This window comes from Alligator mississippiensis, chromosome 3 (assembly GCF_030867095.1).
Source record: "Alligator mississippiensis isolate rAllMis1 chromosome 3, rAllMis1, whole genome shotgun sequence".
In the NCBI taxonomy this organism is placed as follows: domain Eukaryota; kingdom Metazoa; phylum Chordata; order Crocodylia; family Alligatoridae; genus Alligator; species Alligator mississippiensis.
The window spans coordinates 60,759,120-60,775,179 of NC_081826.1; the positions used below are offsets into that span (position 1 = coordinate 60,759,120).

Genomic DNA, 16,060 nt, shown 5'->3' on the forward strand with positions numbered 1-16,060 from the left:
GCTCCCACAGTTTCACTCTCTACATCCATATGTCTCACTTCATAGCTATGTTGCTCCTGGGTGTATAACCAATGATGGCAGGGCAGCTGGAAGGGGGTTGCTGCCCTTTTGGAAGCTCTGCACCTCCGATCAGACATTAGAGAGAGACCCATCTGTCCATTCTGTGGAGAGGGAGTAGTTTGGTCTCTATTGTCATTCAGTCTGGCCTCTCCGCTGATAAACCATGCAATTTTGTGGTGTCTGTTAAGTGTCATAGCCAGTAGCCCCTTCTAAAAAAAAAAAAAAAAAAGTGTACTGCCCAAGGCCGTTTATTATCAATTAGAGAATCATAATGGTTTCCACAATTGGACAAGCTTGTAAGCTCTTTAGAGGAGTGGTGTCAAAGATTTGACCTGTGTGGTGGATTTGGCCTGCACATCCCTATGGTCATCCCACAGTGCTGCCTGTGGGTTTCAGACCAGTCTTGTATGTCTCATGCAGCACGTGTCTTGCACTGGTCCTAGGGGCTGCATGCATCATTCAAACCAGCTTCAGCCCTTTGAGCCATATAGAGCACGCATTGGACTGTCCCTGAGTGCGGCACACAGGATGTGCTGCATGTGGTGCCTGTACCACACTCTGTCTGCGTGCTGGATCTGGCTCATGGGGCCAGTCTGTGGGCCCAGTTCGGCCCATGAACTGATTTATGCCCCTCATCCAGCCCACAGAGCTGGATGATTAGATACCTCTACTTTAAAGCATGGGATTAGTTTTTCTTTGTAATTGTAAAACATGGTGAAAAATGTCACTAAGTGTACCATATAGGCTGATTCTCAGATTTGCTAAGACCCAGTATTCCTGAGGACCTCACTGGATGTTTTAGGTGTTAGGAAATCTAAGGAAAAAAGTAAGTCAAATTTTCATATCGTTAAATACTTGGGATCTTGTATCTTGAGCATGATGGGCATTATAGAAAATCAAGCCTGAGAGCTCTATATTCTTTCCTGAGAATGTTCCATGACACCAGTTTTTCTTTTACATAATTGTATAATGAAATATAGGGCACAGACACAATGAATTATCACTTTATCTGTATTAACACACTACACTATTGATGATAACCAAAGTGCTTGACGTATGGGAAATATTACAAATGTGTCACGTTCTTATATCATCTTATGATGGGAATGATTTTCAAAGTTTTAGTAATTCACATAATTTTTCATTCAATTTCAGGTAGCAGTTTTACAACATCATCAGGAATATATGCAGGAAATAATTCACTCACAAATTCAACTGGATTTAATAGTTCACAGCAGGTAAATTTGTAATTATAATTAAATGAAAGTTTGGCAAAACTGTATTTCAAGCAAACAAGTCACATAATGATTCCCCTCTGTTACCTTTAAAAAAATATATGTTGACATTTTTCAGTAGCTTTTGCTAAGAAGATAGTATTTCAAGATAGCAGTATTTCAAGTTTTTAAGTTTTTACTGAATTGTATTTCTGCCTTTTTTTCCATAAAAGAACTGCACGAATATTTTTGTTTATTTGTACAGTGGCAACAATCTATCTAATAATCTTCTATTTTTTCAAGACAATATAATTGAAGTATGTAATATTTAGGTTTCCTTTTACCACTTCATGTTTGTCTCCTCTACTATGAATCATCTAGAGAAGACAGGGGAACTCAGACATGTGTTTGCACTTACATTTTGGAATGTATACTAAAAAGTAGCAAAAGCTTGATAAAACACTCTGTTGCCTTTTTTTGTCCTGTAGGAATATCCATCTTATCCCAGTTTTGGCCAGGGTCAGTATGCACAGTATTATAACAGTTCACCGTATCCTTCACATTATATGACAAGCAGTAACTCCAGCCCAACGACACCCTCCACAAATGCAACATACCAGCTTCAAGAACCACCATCTGGCGTCACCAGTCAAGCAGTTACAGATCCTGCCGCAGGTAATTACATGGATTTTATGATCCCAATGGGGCACATTTTGAAAGTTGAAAGGGTTTTTTGGGGGGTTTTTTGGTTTGCCTTTTTTTTTGAGGATTTTTAAAAATCCTGTCTGTATTGTACCTCTTGCACAGATTCCAATAGAATAGACACTAAGAAAAATCAAAACAATGAATATTTAATTAAGGTTTTCATGATTTCTTTTATTTATTTACAATACTACTAATAATTTGTTTTAAACAATGACGGGATATGAAGTAGCCATTGCACTGAGCCAACTTCTGAAGCTCTTATGCTTTCTGTTTACTTATACTATTGTAGTTAATTTTGCCTGAATAGAGACTGAGTAGAAACCAGGGATGATGGTCAGCATTTAGCCTAACTGTGCTCTTTGAAAAATTACCTTTATACTATGCAAATAACAGTCAGAGCACAGAATACTGCTTGTAATAGACAGTTAAGAACACACAATTATTTCTATTTTTGGAAAAATGTAAATTGTCTCCCCCTCCCCTTACTCATTTTACCTTTCTGGATGAAATTTGCCTTCTTTTTTCTAGTTGAAGAGAATTTTTTTAAAGTGTCAGCCAGATTTGCATGCAGTTTTTTATGCAAAGGATTTAAAAAAACAAACTTGTCCCATCATTAGTAAATACATTTCTTTTAACACTCAAATGTGTCCGTAGTTTGTAGATGGCAAAAACTTGAAATTTGTCAGGGATAAAGTCCAGAGGTCGCAGATGGACTTCTCAATTCCATAGTAAAAAAGAGAGAGAGAGAGAAAGAAAAAGAAACAGTTATGATTTGGCAAAGTAGTAAGAGTTTAAAAAATGTACTTTGCACATGCACAATGGATTTTGTAATGTGATCTGTTAAAATGATCTGCCAACATTCTGTCGGTTTTGTGCAAAAGTGCATAGCTGAAGAAACTTTAGGCCATTCTATGTCTTCTGGTATGATCAATGAAGGTGCATGGGACTCTTTCTTTATAATGCATGTGAACATGTGTCCAAGTCAGCAGAATTCATCTATTTTCACTCAGTGTTCTAGGTCTTTTTAATGCTGTCCTTTCAGTAAGATGCCGAGTAGCAGTGAATTCCTCTTACTTCAAATAAACAAATGTAGTTTCAAGTTATTATTTTTATCAAAATGTATATTCTGTATCACCTTCTGAGAGAATTACATTATCAAGTTTTTATTTAAATTTGCAAACCACGTTTTGTTCTTTGGAAAAATTTCTTTGGAAAAATCAAAATATTTGTTGCTTTCCTTTTTAAAGGTATGTTGAAAAATAAGAGGGAATTTGTGAATCAGTCAAAGGATGGCTTAATATTTAAATGCTATTTCAGATGCCATTTCTCCACAAGTCTTGAGCAGGGTATTTGTAATACATAAAGAACAATATCTGGGGAAACCCTCCTTGAAGTGATGAAATATCTGAAGTGGTATAAGGTTTGTACAAAATGCTAATAGTTGGTATAGTTGTCTTTCTCTCAGGATGCTTTGTGTTTTGTACCCAGCCCCCTTTTCTGGTTCACTTCTATTTCACATGTTCAAATCCAGGCCTGTGATTGTATTAAGAACTCAAATGTGTCTGTAGGTAGTAGATGGCAAAAACTTAAAATTTGTCAGGGAGAAAGTCCAGAGGTCGCAGATGTACTTCTCAATTCCGTAGTAAAAAAGAGAGAGAGAGAAAGAAAAAGAAACAGTTATGATTTGTCAATTGTTGCCAGCCCTATAATGTCTCCACTTGTACATATCCTTGTTTCACTTGCAAGAATGTTCTACTCTCACATATGTTAAATTGAAAGGAGTAGCTTCACCCTTGTATTTTCAATTGAATAGTTATGGACAAGTATGCTATTTATCCTAATTGTCTGAACAGAGGAATAAAAAGTCTGAAATAACTTCTTTACTCCTTGTGCTGGCTACCTCTGTCATAGACTGCAGTGCAGAAAGGAGACCAGCATCTCCAAGGCCAGATATCCCCTCACTTTGCAGGAGCAGAGCATGAACAAAGCCTTGTTTCTATGCCACCTAGTACTGCTGAGATGGCATAGAATAGACACAGAGGGTATGTCTACACAAGACTCTTTACTGAACATTAAACTAATCTAATACATAGTAAAACCTAACTGAATACATGTTCACAGCAATTACTGCATAGTAGATTAGTCTAATCTACCGTTTTCTAGTACTTGTATATACAGGTACTAGAAATTGGTGCATTAAACTAAGGCACCAATGCACATGTGTAGATGCTGACTGGGAGCAAATTGATCCCAGTCACTTTTGTGCGGGCCGACCGGGGGCGAGCCGGGGCCCGTCTTTGCGCACGCGGGCTGTGGCCAGCAGCCCGGGCACGCGGGGCCGGAGAAGACCGCGGCGAACTAGAATTGATTACGGACGCATAGTGGTTGATTAAAAGATTGTTTACTTACACCAAAAGATGGTAGTGGTGTAGGCTGGATAGCTTTCCAGGCACAGCTTCGCTTGAATCCCCGTTGAAGGATTACGACAAGTTAGCTCTTTTCCCCGGAGTTGTTGAGGCTCCGTGGATTCAGTTCCCCCGGAGTTGTTAAGGCTCCGTGGGTTTGGTTCCCTCCGGAGTGGCTAAATCTCCGTGGGTTCGTACGGTACTAATCTTCCCCGGAGTTATTAAAGCTCCGCAGGCTTGGTTTGGTTCCCTCTACCACAGAGTTGTTAAGGCTCCGCGGATCCGGCTTGGGTTTATAGGAAAGGGATACGTCAAGGATTGTGCTTGGCGACAGGGAGAGGCCAAAGGCTATTTAGACCTCTGTTGCCTTCTTGAGAGAGGCGCGTTGGGTCCGTAAGGGTCCACATCGCTTAGAGATCTTCGCACCGCGCGAAGTCTCCTCCTCCTGGCGAGTTTTCTCTCTCTCCAGTTTTCCTCTCTCTCCGGCTTGGGCGGAAACCACCCAAGCCTTTTGTACGGCTAGCAAGCCAATAGCTAGCCGCCATGTGTGCCTTTACTCAGAATTGGCCAATAATGTGGCGCGAATCTGAATACAAATGGCGGGAACTCTTTGCACTGAGCACTTCTCAAATGCAATAAGAAATGTACCATGCAAAGAAAGCTACAAATCTGGAGGGAAATACTTCGTTGCACCAGAGCTCTCCTCTGCAGCAGAGAGCTCTACCGTGCAAAGAGGCTGCAATTTAGCGGGAAAAATAATTTAGCGATGCCGAAGCACACACAAACAACAAATCACAACTTTGGGTTGTGACAACTTTAGGCAGCAGGGCACCAGAGCAGGTAGCTAGGCAGGATGTCTCAGCTGGACGGGATGCTGCCTCCCAGCCACATGGAGATCAGGATGCTTCCTGATCTCCACATGGCTGGGAGGACTATCCTGGGTGCCAGGCAGCTGCTTCCCACCTCATGGAGATCGGGACCCGTCCTGATGTCCATGTGGTTGGGAAAGCCGATTTCCACATGGTGGGAAGCAGCTGCCTGGTAGCAGGGACAGCTGTCCTAGCCACATGGAAATTGTGTCTTGTCTGGATTTCCATGTGTTGGAGGCAGCTGCTTCCCACCTCTCCCAGCCATGTAGAGATTGGAATGCATCCCAATCTCCATGTGGCTAGTAGGCAGATGCCACACAACTGAGACAGCTCCCCCCTGCCCCATGGAGATTGGGACCAGCCCCCATTGCCAGCCCCCTGGAGGGCCTGGGGCTGCCTCTGGCTGCTGCAGGAAGACAGAGCAGGGCAGGAGCAGCCATGGACTGAACTCCCATCAGGAGTAAATATGCTCTCAACAGGCACACGTACAGATGTGAATGGGACTGCAGCTTCACATGCTTGAATTTTATGCACAGAAAATTTAGGCACATTAATTGCATGTGTAGATGTGCCCAATTTGTACCATCCTGTGAAGATCCCTCCTTTGGCATGAATCTGAGCCACATCACAGCCTACTTCCTGGTCTGTTCTTAGAGCAGTACAAATTTATTTTCCTTATTCTGGGCTTGTTGCAAAGCCTCAACTATAGTTTTTCAAATATGGTTCATTTTTCAAATCATTTCCAAGGGCTGATGGTAGACAAATATACTGTTTAGCTATTTTAAAAGGAGATGGGGAGCTGCTTCTTGGGAGCACACATCAGTTGTTAAGATCTCACTGCACGCTACTGTAAGTGGTTCAGGTTAGTTAAATATCTAACTTTAATACTGAAGGAAACGGGGCTAAAGTTGGCAATGGCTTTGATACCTTTGTATTGCTACAGAAACTTGCAGAGGTTACAACAGCTTATGTCGGTATCATTTGTTATCCATGTACCCCATATGTCTGTTTGTACCTGAAGGTCTCCAGACAGCATTGTAAAGGTGTGGTCCCAGTTCTGAAGAGCTCACAGTCCAAGCTCTTGGTCTTGCAAACACATAGGTGCTTAATTTTACTCCCACAAGTAATGCCTTTAGAAGTGAAAGAATTACTCACATGGGTAAAATTAAATGTTTGCAGAAGAGTTACAATCACAAGTATAGGCTTAATTACTTATGGAAACATCTTTTTGTTTCTGTTGTATGTTGAATATGGAATTAGGGGGAGCTGGAGTGAAAAGAAACAAAGAAGTAAGTCTTGCTTCAATAACATGGAACAAGGGAGAAGTGATGGAATGAGAGCAATGGAAAGGAATTAAGCGAGAGGTGACAAAATCTGAGGTTAGGAAGGATCTGGAAGACAGAAGTAGATGGCTGGACAGGTACATAGCAAAATAGGGTAAATTGGCAAAGACAAAACTGGACCAAAGGCAAGTAAATTCATCTAATCTTAACCATGAGGAGACCTAGTGGAACGTTTTTGTTGACAGTATTTAACATTCTGTCAAATAGCAGGATCAGGTTAAGGATTCTTCCTTTTAGTCCCGCCGTTTTGTAACACCAGTTGTTTCCCAGTGTGGAATGAGTGTCTTGCTGGCATGGAATTCACATGTGAGGCTCATATACCCACTCCTCCAATGGAGTTAATGGAAGGAGTCTGCCTACTGCATCCCAAAAGTTACAATTGGCATACTTTCCAGTAATACATTTTTCCTCTGCAGTTGTAAAATCTGCCACAGCCACATTGAACTGATTCTATAATCAGGGAGCTGCTAACAACTTTGATTTTTAGTACTTCAATTTTAATCCCCAGCTATACCTAGTAAACATCAGAGATGCCTGGGCCTGTAAGTGTAGCACAGTAGTCATTAAAGAATATATGGAAAGATCTGAGTTCCATTTTAAATCTTAAAATAATTATTTTTTCATTTATTATATACATTTTTAGATCCCAAAGTGTAAATAAGTACATTTAGCAATTGAAATTGTGGTTTTTCAGAATGGAATCTGACTCATTAAAGCCTGCCAGATAGATATCTAGTTAGCCTTCACACCATGATCCAAGAGATTTGCTCCATCTTCCTAAAGCCTTTGTGTGGAACTGTTGGGATCTCTCTAAACTTGCTTAGTGAACGTCTTCATTCCTTTTCTATCTCGGAAAGAGGCCTGGCTTTGAAAATTTGTGTGCTTGAAGATTGTGTGGAAAAACAGACAAAAGAATACAAATTGAGAAGTCTTGTATTCGGAGGTTTAAAATTCTGTTCAGGATCAGCATTTCTGATTGCACATCTTTGAAGATTTTTAGTTAAATGAAACCCAGATTCTGTAATGTGCCAGGTTCCATACTATGAAAGGATACTGTAGTGGATTTTATCTCCCACAGATTCAGCTAGGTAAATAAACTGTGTTATTTACTTTCCGAATTAACAGAATGTACACTACCATTTAACTGAAAGCAAAGAGCATGCTTTGATGAAAAGCTCACATTACTTATTTTAAATATTGAATGTAAAAATAGTTTGATTATTTTCACTGATAGCCTTCTAACTTGTGGTTTACAATGCAAAATGCTTTTCTTTGAGATATCAGTGTAACATTGATTGTTAAGTTGTTTCTGTGGTGAGATTTGAGTTTTTATAGATAGGCATATTTTGAAACTACTGAAGTGTGAACAACACTTTGCTAGGTTTAAGCAGAACCGTAGAAGCTTAAAACAAATCATTACTAAAGCAAGAGAAAGTAAAAGAAGAATTGATCTTAAAAATTTTAACTTATAATGCTTACAGTAGATTTTAGCTTTAGAGGGGTTAGTTTGGGAAGGTAATGAATTTTTGTTATGCATCTATATTTGTGGAAACTTCTTTTTCTTTCTTATTTGTCATTATATAGTTTGAGGCAGGTATTCTTCGTTTCTACAGCTTTGTAATTTAAAACAACGTAGAACAATTGTGAGCAACTCATATTTTACCTTTCTTATTTGAAGCAACTCATATAATTTATTAATTCACATTTTCATTAAGAAATAGTAGTACTTTTCTCGAAATTGGTCTGTATTAAATATTTTTAGATTCCTTAATATACACCATATGCAAAATACACTGGAAGTTGTTTTTATATTGCTTATTAACTTTACATAACACACTTAAAAATAACAAAACAAAGCACACAAACGCAATTAGCCAACAAAATTCTTCTCAGCCATGGTTCATTGTATTGCCTTTATGAACTGTACTATTTTTTCTCTTGAGTACCATGCCACATTCAATACTGAAGAATAAAAAGCTGCTATTACTTTTTCTCCTTATCAGATTTCATAACAGTAAATCAGAAATATTTGAGTGAAGCAGAGCGAAAGATGGATATAGGAAAAGTCTTTCCATAATAACTGAACAGAAACATATGTTAGAGTGTATAGCTGTATATTTATGTATATATTAGTGTTTAATTGTTTAATTTTTCATAAATAAAAAAATGAAATAAAAAATATAGGATGGACTAGAGTATGTATGTGTGTGTGTGTGTGTATAGAGAGAGAGAGAGTATGCGTGTGTGTGTGTGTGTGCGTGTGTGTGTCTGTGTATATATATAGTATGTGTGTGTGTATATGTGTGTGTGTGTATATATATATATATATAATGTATATGTATGTATATAAAATACAAATACGTAAAGGCATTTGTAACATTGTATACAATAATGATGCATGGGGATGGGGGATACCAGGTGCTTCTGTTTTATGATAATAAGCAGGTATCCTGGTTTCCTCTATTTTAAAAATTGTGAATTCTCTGATTGAAAGACCCAAAATCCACATTTTTCCATTATTAAAATGAAATGCCACTATATATATGCCACTTCCCCCCCGCCCCCCATTTGTGGCACTGAGCAGCCCTGATATGCCAGTGCCCTGCCCATGGCATTGCCCCTCACTCCCAAGCCATAGCCCCACAGCCCTGCCGGTGCCCCTCACATCACCCCACCCCCCTCAGAGGGCCAGGGCTACAGGGCCAGGGACCCAGATCAACAGCCCCCTAAGACCCCAGCAGTGCCTGAACCTGGCTGCCACCAGTGGAAGGTGGCGGCTGTTGCAGTGATGCAGAGCACAGAGCCCGACTCCCCCTCTTCTACAGGTGGTACAGCTGGAGCCCATGGGGGAAGCTGGTTGTGAGCTGGTGGCTTTGGACTCAGTCCTATCTACCCTGCTGCCCTCCCCATAGGGCCTCCATATCTCAGCAAGCAGGACCCAGCACAGCAGGGCAGGTTGTGGCGGGGGGAAGTTTAGTGCCACATCCGGGAGCCCCACGTCACCATGGCAAGATGTCTACTTCCCATCCAGCAGAAGTGGGAAATGCAACTCTGCACCACCACCCCTGCTGCTGCTAGGCAGGCAAGGGGTGCCTCACTATGGTGGTGTTGCAGGGCTCCCGGCAGCAGCACCAAGCCTCCCCACCATGTTATGCCCTGCCGCACTGGGTCCTGCCTACCGGGCTGTTGAAGCCCCCAAGGGAAGGCAGCAGAACAGGGAGCCCCAAGCCCACAGCCACCAGTCTGCATCTGCCTTTGCAAAAATCCTGGGGAAACATGCCCCCCACCTCACCCCAGAAGTGCATGAAGTGGCAGGGAGCCAGACCCCCCACTGCCCCCCAGATGAGCCACCTGTGGTTTCATCCTGCTCCCCTCCCAGGCCACACAATCTGGGCCCCAAGCCCCATGCACCACCTTGGCTAGGCAGCAGTCCCAGCCCTGTCCAATTCTCTCCCCCCCTCACTATGGGGGCCGCAATTCCCACCCCTCTGACTTACCTGCAGGGAGCTGTTGTCATGCTGCCTGGCTGTCACCTGCATGTCTATGCTTGCACATGGTGTCCCCTACCTGATCCCCTCTCCCTCCAGCCCCTTGCAGGCTGGAACTGTGCCAGCCTGCAAGGGGAAACCAATTTTTCCTATGTTTTTTTCCTTAGAAAGAGAAAATCTGGGTTTTTCTACTTTAAATGAGAAAATCCAGGTTTTACTGCAGTTTTCTGTGGCAAACAGAAAACCTGGATCTCTGGTAATAAGCAAACATTGAATTAAATTAAAAGTGATTAATTTAAAAGTTGGTTAAAAGAAGTTAGTAACTAACCCAAAGAACGCATTGCTCCAGGGTATCTTGAGGCCAGAAGAAGAAGAAACTTCTCCAGTGTATAGGATCAACTCATCTTAGCCTTTCTTGCACCTTTCTTTGAAGTGTTTGGCATTGGCAGCTATAAGACCTACTATATTTACTTGCATCCAAGATAAGGGTCTCTCCCCCCCCCCCCCCTTCAACCTGCGGGGGAGCCCCTCATCTTAAATTCAAGTACAGCGTGGGGCAGCTCCCTGCCGCTATCTCTCCACACCCTCCATCCTGTTTGCCCTCAGTTATGGCTCTGGCCCCAGTCCATCTGGCTCCTGGCAGTGGTAGCAGCTCTTGCCCTGGCTCCAACCACAGGACCAGAGCTTCTGCTCCTGTAACTGCTGCAGCTGCTGCTGCCCTGCTGGAGTGGGGCTAGAGGTGTAGCCACAACTGAAGGTATACAGTGTTGGAGAGGGGTGGAGGGGACAGGTGCAGATGGGGGCAAGACCCAGGAGACACAAGTATCAGGGGGAGGAGGGGCAAGTGATAGAAGAAGGTGGTAGAAGATGCAGGCACTACAGGGGTAGGGCAGGTGGAGAGAGACAGGCAGCAGGGATCAAGACGCAGGGGGAAGGACAAAAGGCAAAGTTCAAGCTGCTTTTCTCCCCTTCTGCCTGTCCCCCTGTTGCTACTTTCCCTGCTTTAATAGATGGAGGAGCGGTGGGCATACACACATGTAGATGACCCTCCAATAATCTGATTCTGTACATGGAAAATTATAAATTTATAACATGTATAGGATCTAATTATTGGAGGGAGGTCACCTTAAATTTGAAGTTGCCTTGAATTCAGGTAAATAAGGTAGCTGGAGATAAATGGACTACCATTCACATGGATCACTCTTTGGCAGTTCCTGTCCTTTGCTTGCATAAAAGCCAGAATTATGCAACATGGTTTGCTCTGTTAAAAACTGTCTACACTTTTTTCCTGTATCCCTAGAAGTTATTTTTGACCAAGACTATTTAGGTCTGAAGAAGGGAAGGAGCACAGGCTTCCTGATTATAATATCAGACTGCATTAATGGATATGCAAGCATCGGATTAGTCTTTTACCCACAATTACTTTGATTCTTTTGTCAAAACTAAGAGCAAACTTTTCTTTTTTCTGATTTGTGGTGCAGCTATTATTCCATTACTCTATTTATGTTTCCTAAGAGTTTTGTCTAAATTTAATAATGTTTCGTTTTCATTGAAAAAGTCAAAATGCATCGATAGTACAATATATCTGTTGCATTGTTTTTACTGGCATATTTCTTATGCTATGTAAACTAGAACTAATGAGTTTGAATATGTACATAATCTAAAGTAAGGCAATATTGGCATATTGAAACTGTATTTCATTTATTAATTTGTTGGAAGATGTACAGGAATTGAATATGTAAATATTTAGAAATGGTCTTTACTTGAGGAGTTCGGATATTTACAATTTATATTGAGGAGTTAACTTGTATTTAAGCATAAATTATTTTGGATAAATGTTAATTTGGGGGTACTCTGTATTAAAATGTGTACATGTCTATATATAGCACACACTTTGACTAAATTAAACTAGTTCCATCTGGGGAGGGTGGCTGACAGAATTAGATTGTATGTAAGGTTAGTGATTAATATGAATAAGTACTAGTAATTTTTTAGAAAGCTGTTCAGAATAAATAGCAATACTAGTAGTAGCAGATGTATTTTTTTATATAACTCAGAGACCTTCAACATGACATTCAAGCAGCAGTAACAGTTGAAATAGAGTAGGACACAGGAAAAAAAATCAAAATTTCTAGAAAATTGATTACACTTGAGCACTCTTGCCATTGAAATCAGCAATTACTTGTCAATTATTTAGTTGCTAACACTATGAAAAATACCTATGATACAAATTAGTTTTTACTCAATATGCAAAGTAAGGTTGACCAATATAAGCAGGAAGAAAATAAAGCACACATACTGGAAAGACCATCATGGTTAAACAATATTGAGATTGTTTTGCTATTCATTGCTCACAAATCAAACTATTTCTTATGCACTAGATGCTGATGGGAAGCTGTCCTATGTGACAGAGTGCCATGGAAACTGTATGCAATGATACAGTAGAACATGTAAGCAATTATGTATGACAGATTGTGTGTTAAACTGTAATAATATTATGTTTTGCAATGCCTGATAGGAGAAACAGACTTCAGTATCATACCTTGCAATATGCTGTTGCTTTTAAAATAAATTACAGAAAACAAAATGAAACATATTTTGTCCTCCACTGTTTTTGAAAAAAATGAATTGCCTGATTTGGAAAAAGAGATATACACTTAATAGAGCTTGGGTTAAGGAGTTTTTCAGACTAATTGAAGAGAGATTAGCATTGGGCCTATTAAAGTTAAACAAGATGTGGAAGAGATGCTTCATGTGAAACTGAAGCAAGTTATGAAATTTGATTTAAGAAGCGTAGGGTAGGAACCAGTAAGATATAAAACTAGATGTGTCCACTGGTAGACGTGGAAAATTAACCAGTCATACAATGTTAACATACATTTTTAAAAGCAATATTCCTAAATACCACATATTCTTCCTTGTTTTGATGGTGGACATTATAAAACTAAACATGCTTGAACATAAACATGATAAAATAGCAGTCTATTAAAATGAAAAGTCAGAGGCACGTATCTCCAATTTATGGAAGGTGACGTAACACAGTTGAAGTTAATGAGCATTTATACAAGCTCAAGATCTGGCCCAATCAGACAAATGACTTTTGCCCTATTTCTGTAAAAGGGTGACATAAATGATCCTGATCTAGAATTGGGCCACCCTTTTTTGTTATAATTTATTATTATTCAATAAATTAAGCTGGATCAGTATGTTTTCAATGTAGGGACAGGACCTCATTGCAGCATGGATTCCCTATTGCCTGTCCAAGTGTTTAATGATTTACATTTATCTTCACATATATGGAAGAACTTTCATTGACATATATTCATGATTTTAGTTCAGATGACCAGTATTTACCCAAATGAAAATGATTTGCCTCTTTGGCAGCTAGGCTCTGTGATCCAAATTTTCAAAATTTGGTAACTAAAGTTTGATTATCATGCATTCTGAGTGTTAGGCCTGTGCAAATAGGGAAGTATTTGATTTGGATTCGGCCAATTCAGAGGATAGTGATGTGATTCGGTGATTCAAATCGCTGTCCCCATTTGATTCGGCCAAACCAGAATTGGAGATTCAGCGCTCATTCGGAGATTCAGATCAGCCAGGGGCGAGGTGTAGGCACAGCTGGGCAGCTGCAGGTTCTCCCGCGAATCCTCTGGCTGTGCCTTCCTCTCCCTGGGTGTGGGGAGCTGCAGGAGAAGTCCTCATGGCTGCCCCGCCCAGCTCCATCCCCTGCCCAGCCCAGCCTCCTGGGTCTTTTATTTATTTATTTTTTTAAAGTCCCACACTCACTGGCTGTAGCAGAGACTGTGTGGGCTCTGGGGCCATGTGGCAGAACCCCCCCCCCCCCGACACACACACACACAGCCCCACCGCCAGCATCCTGGAAATTTAAGAAAAAAAGCAACAAAAAAAAAGCCCTATGCTCACCAGCTCTAGCAGAGGGTATCAGGGCCTCTGAGGGCTTGTGGCAGCCCCATGTGTCAGTTGGAGCCTGGCACTGCTCAGTCTCAGCAGTTCCAGCTCCCAGACAGTGCACAGTGCCCTGCCAAGCTGTGCTATACCCACGCCATGGGGCAGCTGCTGTGTGGGTGCCAGGTGGGGGTGGGGGCAATCCCTGCTGCCCCCAATTCAGTGGGAATGCGTAGGGGGTGCACGTGCACCCCCTGAAAGCGCTGATGACCCTCCTGTCAGCCAGCGTTCCTGGGATGGGGGGGCAGACGAGAGCACTGGTGCCTCCCCTGAGAGCACCGGACAGGGAATGCCAGCACTCTCCCAAAAATGCCAGTGGTGCACTGGGAAGTTCCACTTGCAGGTCGGCAGGATTGGCCACGAGGGGACCTCCCCCTGGTGGATGAGTAGCCACTGGGGGGCCTCCCTGACTCAAGAGGGACAAGTTGCCCATGCCTCCACTGCCCCACACTGAGTGTGTGTGTGTGTGTGTGGGGGGGGGGGGCTCTGCCACGAACCCTCAGAGGCCCTGATCTCCGCTACCAGAGCTGGTGACCACCATGGGGCTTTTTTCTTCTTTTTTCTTTCTTTTTTTTTAATTCCCATAATGCTGGGGTCAGGTGGGGGTGGGGGAGATCAGAGAGTGGGGGCTGTGCAGAAGGGGTCTGCCATGTGGCCCTGAGCCCCCACAACCACTGCTACATCTGGTGCGTGTGGGGTTTTTTTGTTTTGTTTTTTATTTCTGGACTGGTGGGGAGGGCATCAGGGGCAGGGCCAGGTGGGAGTGGGCAATGAGGGTGCGGAGTCGGGGGGGGGGGGCTCTGCCAGGAGGTCCCAGAGCCCCCAAAACTCCTGCTACAGCTGGTGAGTGCAGGGCTTTTATTTTGCTTTTCTTTTTTTTTTAGGTGCTGGGAGGCGGGGCCGGACAGGGCAGCCATGGGGGCTTCTCCCATGGCTTTCCTCTCCCCAGCTGAGCCAAATCTCTATGAATCTTTTCTGAATCAATTTGGAGGCTTCAGGTTTGATTCGGACCTTTTAATGGGTCTCCCTATTCAATTCAGATTCGGAGATTCAGCTGCCAAATCGGGCTAAATCTCCTCTGAATTGAATTGGTGACCAAAGCTTTGCACAGCCCTACTGAGCATCCAGAATTCCAGCTGGAGTCAATGGGAAGTCCCGGTGTCCATCAGCTTTAAAACTGAAGCCATATCTTTCACGAATTTGGACTTACATGTTTTGCTTAACCAAAATCTGTTATTTGGTCAGAGTGCTTTTATTAGAGTATGTGTATATTATTTTCTTGTTAAAATAAAATACAATTTAAAAAAAAAAGGTTAATTTAAGTGTGGGAAAATTATTAGTTGAAACATTTACATGAACTAGTCTATTAAAAGGTATTATTTACAATATAATTTCCTGGACAGATAACCAGTAATCAGTCCAGATATTTAAATATTTATTTTGGAACATAAACTGACATGGCATGTACATTGGAATGTACATGGTGGTTTTTAATTTAAAATGCTATATCCAACAGCATCTTCTATGTTTGCTTAAAGCTCATATATTTCTCTTTATTATTTTAGTTCAGCACAAAAATAATCTTAATTTACAGGATGATCTCTTTTCCAAAATTTTCATAGAATCAGAGAATCATAGTAAATTAGGGGTTAAAGGGACCTCAGGAAGTCATCTAGTCCAAACCCCTACTCAAAGAAGGATCATCACCAACTAGATCATCCCAGCCGAGGCTTCATCTACCTGGGTCTTAAAACCTCAAGAATGCAATGTCTCTGGGTAGCCTGTTCCAGTCTTTTACTACCCTCCTAGTGAGATAGTCTTTCATGATCGCTAACCTAAATTTCCCTTGCTGTAACTTGAGATCATTGCTCCTTGTTCTGTCATCTGCCACCACTGAGAACAGTCTAGCTCTATCCTTTTTGGATTCACCCTTCAGGTACTTGAAAGCTGTCATTAAATCCTCCTTCAGTCTTCTCCTCTCCAGACTAAATAAGCCCCAGTCCTCTA

The 16,060-nt window shown here is 41.7% G+C and overlaps 1 protein-coding gene across 11 annotated transcripts in view; it reads left to right on the forward strand.

Moving 5' to 3' along the window:
* Positions 1 to 16,060, forward strand: part of EYA1 (EYA transcriptional coactivator and phosphatase 1) — a 274,101-nt gene that overhangs the window by 185,858 nt on the left and 72,183 nt on the right. For all 11 annotated transcript variants that reach the window (XM_019498677.2, XM_019498678.2, XM_019498681.2 and 8 more), the window contains 2 exons: positions 1,216 to 1,298; positions 1,763 to 1,949. In XM_019498677.2, the coding sequence (XP_019354222.1) occupies positions 1,216 to 1,298; positions 1,763 to 1,949 (270 nt within the window). The remainder of the gene's footprint in view (positions 1 to 1,215; positions 1,299 to 1,762; positions 1,950 to 16,060) is intronic.